Source organism: Solanum tuberosum, unplaced genomic scaffold (assembly GCF_000226075.1).
Source record: "Solanum tuberosum cultivar DM 1-3 516 R44 unplaced genomic scaffold, SolTub_3.0 scf00382, whole genome shotgun sequence".
NCBI lineage: Eukaryota > Viridiplantae > Streptophyta > Magnoliopsida > Solanales > Solanaceae > Solanum > Solanum tuberosum.
Genome location: NW_006239306.1, coordinates 240800 through 249561, shown reverse-complemented (window position 1 = coordinate 249561; position 8762 = coordinate 240800). Strand labels below are relative to the sequence as shown.

General features: G+C 30.9%; 1 protein-coding gene across 2 annotated transcripts; it reads left to right on the top strand.

Moving 5' to 3' along the window:
• The first annotated feature begins 4641 nt into the window (after positions 1–4641).
• Positions 4642–7707, top strand: LOC102599884 (dof zinc finger protein DOF2.5-like). 2 transcript variants are annotated; one of them, XM_006362071.2, is made up of 3 exons: positions 4642–4782; positions 6368–6579; positions 6925–7707. In XM_006362071.2, exons 2-3 carry the CDS (start codon positions 6392–6394, stop codon positions 7499–7501), a joined length of 765 nt encoding a protein of 254 aa, XP_006362133.1. In that variant the 5' UTR covers positions 4642–4782; positions 6368–6391; the 3' UTR covers positions 7502–7707. The 2 variants fall into 2 exon arrangements, with proteins under 2 accessions (XP_006362133.1, XP_006362132.1); XM_006362070.2 differs by lacking the exon at positions 4642–4782 and adding an exon at positions 5601–5924.
• Positions 7708–8762: the final 1055 nt, after the last annotated feature.

Sequence of the window (8762 nt, the reverse complement as noted above, 5' to 3'; positions counted from 1 at the left end):
GGGGGGGGGGGGGGGGGGTGATGGGGATACAGTGCGAGGAGGTGGTGGAGTGTGAAAAATGTTTTAAGCTTTTTAAAAATAAAATAAATGAATATATATTTGGAATATTGATACTTTAATGTCTAATTTTTAACTAATGCTCCCTCTGTCTCAATTTATGTGACATATTCATTTTTCGAGATTCAAATAGTTTATGTTTGATCGGGAATTTGCACATAAAATCTTCAATTTTAACTACGTGAAAAGTACTATAAGTCATAATAATTGACAATTCAAATTATTTAAAAGGTATATATAAAAATTATGATCAAGATATAGTTGTTTGAATCTTGAAATTCGAAATGTGTCACATAAATTGGAACGGAGGGTGTCACGACCCAAAAGCCAAAGTCATGATGGTACACACCCCGAGAACCCCAAAAATGGTGTGTAAGCCAAAAGAAATAACACATATGAGACTCCCAAAGGGAAGTCAAGCCACAAACAATAGAAAACAACAAAGAAATTCTCAAAACCTGATGTTAGCATAAGTATATAAGACATCTAATATATTTCTAGAATCTGAAATACATCTCAAGTCTTTGAAAGGAAAGTTTAAGACTTTAAATGATAAATAGAGACCTATGGCGATCTGGAAAGTAGGATCTCACACAACTCCGAAAGAGAGAAATCTGATGGATCCAATCAATTGCAACGAGGATCACCCTGACTACCTACTGCATCAAAAGGTTGACAAAAGTAGGGGGTGAGTACAATCCACACGTACTCAGTAAGTTAGACTGACTAAATATAAGCAACTAAACAAACTTAAGAAATAAACTATGAAATGCTTCCACCTACAGGCAGAAAAGTCTTATTCCGACATCGATGTCGCCAATTTATATAGAACGACACGAATAATGTATAGGCACATGAGTACATGTATCATTTAAATCGACACATAAACAAATTACACAACACAATAAAGTTGGTCAATGTGATGTAATAAGATGATGAAATAATGTGGTGATACGAAGGTCGTTGCACAACATGTCATATACAATTTGCCGAGCAATTAGCTTCCAAACAAGGACCCATGGGAACTTGCAGTCCATACATCGATCTCATAATCTCAATATCTCATCATCTTGCCACCTAGCTCGTGGTTAATGATATAAGTAAGGTGTCCAATTTTCTTTTTCAAAAAGATAGTATTCCTCCACTTTCTTGTATTTCCATGAACAATGATATGTTGCATGATGATGACTGCATCACAACATATATAACACAAGGCATAATCATTTCATCAAGAGTTTTCAAATAGTATCAAGTTCTCAAACTCAACAAGCTATGAAACATATTCTCAAATGATAGGGATAGTGGAGGAAATAATTTGAATTCAACTTTTATCACTTAGAAAGCATTATTTCTTTCATTTTAAGATGTTCAAAAGTTGACTCAAGCCCCTAACTCAGGCATCTCAATGTCAAATATAAAGATAGGTCACACAACCCTTCACTCAGGCAATTACTCGAATATCACAAAATTTCCGCAACAATTACAAATATCACACAAGCCTCCACACATGCTAAGCATCCCAATTAGACATCATATGAACTAAACAAGGAGGTCAACATATATCAACTTCTAAGACTTATGCTACTACTTATTTCGCAGTTGACTTCCTAAGAAAGGTTAATTATTCATCTCAATGTAATATAGGGATAGCCAAACCTACCTCAATATTGAAACATCACTCGAACAATCCTATCGGAAAACTTCATCAACCACACAATCACCGAAACGATCCTTAGCTATCAAGAGTGGAAAGAGTTCATCAAAAAGACTCCAATGATACCCATATTGATATGATTTGAAATCGGAGATAAATTAATCAAAATATCACTTTAGAAATTGAAAAGCTGGAATTAGATTTTTAGCTGAAAATCAAGTTCTACAAGTAAAGAGGGATTCATGGTTGAAAACCCCATTAAAATCGGTCAAGAAACAAGCTCCAAATAAAAAATAATATCCATTTTCCAACTTAGGGGAAAACCCCCCAAAACCCACATTGAAATCAATATTTAAAAGGTGTTTTGATTGCTTAAAATTAAAGAAAATGAAAAGGAGTTGGTAGAGGAACTTACCCACACGAATTTCACTAAGAAAAAGTTTTAAGAATTGCCTCTCCTCACCTCAAATCGAGAGAAAATGGGAAGAATCCTGAAATTGGCCGGCAAAAATGGGTCTCAGAGTTGCAAAAGTGACACCATGTTCACAAAAGCGAACCCCAAATAAATTTTTGACCTTCGCTTTTGCGAATCAGCCTTCGCTTTTGTGAAATACCACTTGACCTTTCACGAAAGCGAATCAGTCTCACAAACGCGAACCTCGCGAAAGCGAAACTCCCTTCACAATCGCGAGGTTAGTAGATTCCAAAAAAACAACCCACTTTCAAGTCATCAAATGGACCCTCGGAATTTGTTCAAAGTTCGATAAAAGTAAATTGGACATGTTACCCCACTAAACTCGACATTCCAGACTCAATGAAATCTTTGACTTTTCGAAAAGAGGTCAAATGATGGAATTACCCTCACGGAGCACTCTTAAGTCTTAAAACTCAATTTCTCACCCAAACGCTCAAAACTCAGACCAAGGTCTCGAAAACTTTACAAACTATCTAACTGGCTCAAATTCGACTTTCCGGAAGCGCTAGAACTGACGGAATTTCCATCCGCTGCTCAGAACTCAAAATGTTGACCAAAGTCAATCTTATCAATAATTCTTAACTCAAGAGGGGTCAAATCACCAAAAACTCACCCGATCTCATTTGGGACCACACCAATCATTTCCAAAACACAAACTAAGCATGAAAATGCTAAGGGGAAGAGCAAAATGGTCGTTCCACATTTAAATTCAAATACAGAAGAAAGGGAACATTACAAAGGTAGTAGTAATAATCTTTTAAATTTATTTCAAGATGAAATGTTTTGTTAATGTGGAGTATGATCATATGATAATTTTTTAAAAATAAAAGAGAGAATGTAGGAGCGAGAATGTAATAAAAAAGAGAGATGTATTTCTTAAAATAATGAGTGATTGTTTAGATATATAAAACTCACACTCCCAATAGTTCAAATATAAAACTAAAATAGAAACAATAATTTAAGTATTTTTTTTACATTTCACTCTTTAATTTATTAAAAGGAAAAAATAAAGGTTCTTGGAAGTGTCTTCATCACCTATTCACTCATTTCTATCACGCACTGATTGGTCCCATTTCATTTTTCTTGTCTGTTTAAAGCAATTACTACAACGCAGGGGTAGCGACCGGTTTTTTATCCGATATCCGTATTAGAATTCGATTAATTTAGATTTACGTCATATTGTATTTTTTTGCTTTTGATAACATTGCTTAATACCTATGGCTGGTGGGAGATGACAAATATTTCGTAAAATTAATTAGTCGAGATGTACGAAAGTTGATCCAGACACCATGATCATAAAAAAAGGTAAATGATATTGCAAATTGTGAGTAGAAACAAAAGCAAAATAGTGGTAAGTTGATATGGTTGGCATAAAACTCTTGATGTCTTTTTTCATAATAAGATGGTAAAGAATGCTTTAGACAATAGTAAAGGGAAACATTGAAAAGGCCATATTGACATTGATATTGTGTGATACTTGTTAATGAAGTGATTACATATATTTTTTAACATAAAGAAGAAAAAGGAGAAACAAAAGATAGAACATTTGGATCAAGTTGCCAAAAGTGACAAAAGGATGTGAACATGCAAACAATTGAGTGTTTCTAAGGATTGAACATAATCTTCCTAACTAGTAAGGAAATGTTGTTGCCAAAAAGTTTCAAATATCATTAACAATACAAAAAAAAAAGGTGATTTAGTGTTTGCCAAGTAAAATAGCCTTTTAAATACCTAATTAATATGTCTTTCTCGATATAAGATCAACAACTTTATTATAAAGCTACAAACTAGGAGTAAAGAAACTTAGAAGGCGGAAGAAATTGACGACACTTTAAATTTGTCAGTAAATTTTATTATAGGCATAACTGTTAATTAGTGCTATATACATGTAGTACTTTATCTTTTATATATTCTCTCATTCATATATTAATTGATTTTTAAGGTTGACCCTCATTAAAAACTGATTTTCATAGTATTAATTAAAAGGTTATTTGATTAAATTATCTTTTTATATACTAAAAAGTATTAAAAGACCTTTTAGAACTATGTTCAAATCATTATTAGATAAGGGTAAGTCGGACAAAAATTAATATATTCTTTGTTTTCCATAAATTAATGAGAAATTTCACAAGACACAACATGCAACGATACTTTCAATAATTACATATTATCGTCTTAGTTTAAAGTTGAATACGATGTATTTGTCTTTGTTTTTCACAATTTGAATTTTAAGTTCTATACTTGTATCTAATACATAAATACATATGTCTATGTGTATGCTGTATTCTTTTTATACTGATGTGTATCTATTTATACAGGATTTAGAGAGTTATAAACTAAGCTAAAACTGTGATGTTTTGATAATTTTTATTTTTTTTTAATGACAGGGAAATCCATAGTCACTACCCTTTGGGTGCGCACAGGTAAAACCCCCACTCCTATGCAATAGCTCGCAAACCACATAGGAGAGGTAACCCGCACTAGGCAAGCCTGATGCGATGAGCTCGATCTAGAAGACAAACCCCTTGCTTTCGTTGGCAAGGGGTTTCAAACTTGAGACCTCCAACATGAAAATCCCAAGATCAGATTAACCAAGGTAACTAACATATGCAAGACTCAAATATATGATACATGTCTCAAATAAAAATTGATAGTGATTATGACAAAAAAATACTGAGAATCAAATCCTTAACATGTCTACTACAAAAAAATGTTATCAAAAGTATCTATACACAAATAAAGCTTCTCACTGATATTATTAAAGACATTCACACATAGAGAGAAGAGAGCATACAAAGAGGTGAATATTCAATGTGTTTTGTTTATCGAGTTGCAACCTATAATTATAACTCAAATTTGATTATCGAGTTGTAACCTAAAATTATAACTCAAATTTAATACTTCCTCTGTCCCGAATTATTTGTCCAGATTTCCTTTTTTAGTTGTCCCTAATTACTCGTCCATTTTGACAAATTCAGAAAAGACAATATTTTTTTACCTATTATACCCTCAATTAATTACTTTGAAAAAGATAGAACTTCTTGAAAATCTTAATTTTTAATTCATCCACTTCATAATTAATAGGGGTAAAATGGTAAATTCACTATGTAATTATTGTTTTATTTATAAGGAACCAATACACAACTATCTAATGGAAATCCAAATTTAAGGCCCTTAGTCTCTCTTAATAGGTGTGTCAATTCAAAAATAGACAAGTAATTAGGACGGAGGGAGTAATAATTTGGAAGAAAAATCTTACAAAGTAGGCCAACATTTTTCAATATTCCAGAGAAGTTTTTCCACATAATTTAAGAATACACTATACATATTATATTATATTATATTATTTATTATATTATTAAATTATAAATAAGAGAAAGGAGAAGTAAAAATGAAATGACAAAAGAAGATTTAAGAATCAGAAGACCCCCATCATATGGTCAAAAAGTAGAAAGCCACCATAGGGCATCCATTCATAATTCCACTCACAAGGCTTAAAATAAGATTATTGATGAAATTTCACACCCAAAAATAACAATAAAGTATAGTGATTTCACAAGGTGTAGTCAAAAAGTAAACCAACCCCATAAAAGCCAACTCACAAACAACTCAAAAACATTCTTTCTTCCTTTAAACTAAGGACAAAGCAGGTGATCTTTTTTTGTTCTTGAGAAGACATCATCTTATATTGCTTTTCTTCTCTCACTTTTTATGGATACTACTACTCAATGGACACAGGTTGGTACAAAATTATGTTCATTAAATTACTTGTGGATATATGAATTCTTTGCTCAACAACTCTTTTTTTCTTGTTAGATAATTTTATCTTCTTGAAATGATGTTCAAAAATTGAATTTTTATTTTCAATCTATGTTCATATTATTTACACATGAAAATGGCGCTAGCTTCCTAAATAGGATTTTCTATGAGGTAGAGGCTGGATCAATAAAAGAAAGATAAGGAAAGTGTACAAGATTCCAAAATAGTGCACTTTTTTCTTAGTTCCCCCTTTATTACACACATGATATGATTAGGAGATAAAGCTTAGGGAAAAAGTTGTTCTTAGTAATTATTATTTTTCCACTTTTTTAGTTTCCTTTAGTTTAATTTCAAAGGTGAAATTAAAGTAGTTATAATCCATCTTTTTGTTTCACTTTTTGTGTGAATTGTGTAATTTTCAGGATATTGGACTTGTAACATCCAATATGGCTACACAAATAGCTCCACCTAATGTTACATGTTCAAGAACATCTTCTACAATGGAGAAAAAAGTCAGGCCACAAAAAGATCAAGTTGTAAATTGTCCAAGGTGCAATTCAACAAATACCAAGTTTTGTTACTACAACAACTATAGTCTTACTCAACCAAGATACTTTTGCAAGACTTGTAGAAGGTATGATTCATGAAGTCTGTGATCGTCTCACTTAAAAACTTAAATTGTTAGAGATATACTTTTTTTTTGTTACTACTAAATTGTAGTAGTTGGAGCGCTTACTTGCTACCTAGTAGTAATGGGGCCGGTTCAATTGAAAATCTTTGTCAAAAAATTTTACTGTGTAAAAATAAGATAAAAATAATTCATTTTGTTATTATTGAATTCCCTTGACAGAGGGGAAGATTCTAGTTTAGCGGTAAAGATGGTTCAAAAGTTACTTTTAAGTGTGACATTATAGTTTATTTTTCTTTTTTCCTAAATTCAAATTTCTGAGTTCGTCACTGAGTTATATCTCATCAACAGGTATTGGACAGAAGGTGGTACACTAAGAAATGTTCCAGTTGGAGGTGGTTCAAGGAAGAATAGTAGATGTTCAATATTATCATCATCTTCTCAAAAGCTTCTTGATCTAAACCCTAATCCAAGTCTTAGTTCTCTTCAAAACCCTAATTACAATCTTAATCTTGGAAGTAACCAAGATCTTAATCTAGGGTTTCCATCTATTAACATACATGATCATAATAATTACTTTCGTGGCATGCCTCAATTTCTTGAATTTCCTAAAATGGACAAGGGCAATAATGGAATCGATCATTTTTCAACTTCAACTTCAAATACTACTCCAGTTTCAGCTCTTGATCTTCTTCGAACGGGGATTGCTTCAAGAGGTTTAAGTGCATTTATATCTTCATCATCACCAGCAACACCAGATTTAAACGCGTTGTACACATCAAGTGAAGTTCAAGAAAATGGTGCAAAAATGATGTTCCCATTTGGATGTTTGAATAATCATAATAATAGTGAGAGTAAAGGGCAAGAGAATTCATCAAGTGTTGGATATTGGAATGATGGAATGTTAGGTGGAGGAGGAACATGGTGAATAAGGAATTGAAAGAAAATATTGTGCAAAAATCTCACTTTGTAATTGTTTTTTTTTTGGATGTTGTTATATTGTTTTTTTATCATTGGACATGCTTTGATCATTAATTTGTTTGGAACTAGATAGAAGATAGATCTAGTTTCCTTGTTATTCACTTTACTCTTTGATAAGTGTTTCTAATGTTTGGATCATAACAACTTTTTTCTTGTTTGTTCTATATACTCTCAACTATGTAAATATCATTTTTTCCCTTTCTTTCTGATCGGTTAAGTTTTTAGATGAGATGTTAATACAATTTCAATAATATGGTATCCAAGCAAGGAGAACTCCTGAGTTGGAATCTCAGGAAGGCGTATTGAAGACATAATTACGTAAATAAAATATGCTCTTTCTAATAGATTATATAAATTTTAAATGAGATGGTCACAGTCCAACTTTATAGGCTATTGCCTCGCATATGTTTCATTTTACCATTTCTTGGTAAGTGGCACAAAAATAACAATAATGATATATTCAATGCAATTTTATAAGTGAAGCATGAAGATGTGGTAAAGTATACACCGATCTTACTCTAATCTTGAGTGATTAAAAAATTATTTATGATAGACCTTAACTCAAGGAAAAACATTTCAAAATCAAGTAGAAAAAGGAAATTTGCAAAAGTAAAAAAGCCATAACAAAGTGAAACTACTACATACATAAATCATGACAAAACATTCTGAAACAAGGAACAATAATTACAAAATTTATAAGCAGCATATAGTTTTATATATTATAAGATGGATAAATATTTTTTTTTGACATAATAGATTAAGCGTGAAGAAAAAGAAAACAGATCAAAGTCATTTCTTTTTATAATAAATTAAAAAAATAAAATGGTTGGCATTATTGTTTTGATCTGTCACCTTTTTTTTTCCATCTCGTGCTTGTAATCAGTTTGTGAGGTGGACTACACGAGTCATTCTTCTATAAAGGGGCATATATACACCTTATTTTTATGATTTAAAGGAGATATACTTTTTGATATATATATATATATATATATATATATATATATATATATATATATATATATATATATATATATATATATATATATATATATATATATATATATATATATATATATATATATATATATATATATATATATATATATATATATATATATATATATATATATATATATATATATATATATATATATATATATATATATATATATATATATATATATATATATATATATCAAAAAGTATAT

Excerpts from the sequence above, each read along its gene's own strand:
- LOC102599884 (XM_006362070.2), top strand. The coding sequence starts at position 5,898 with ATGGATACTACTACTCAATGGACACAG. Across the intron at positions 5,925-6,367 it reads CTACTACTCAATGGACACAG|GATATTGGACTTGTAACATC; the intron begins GTTGGTACAAAA and ends TGTAATTTTCAG. Across the intron at positions 6,580-6,924 it reads TTTTGCAAGACTTGTAGAAG|GTATTGGACAGAAGGTGGTA; the intron begins GTATGATTCATG and ends TCTCATCAACAG.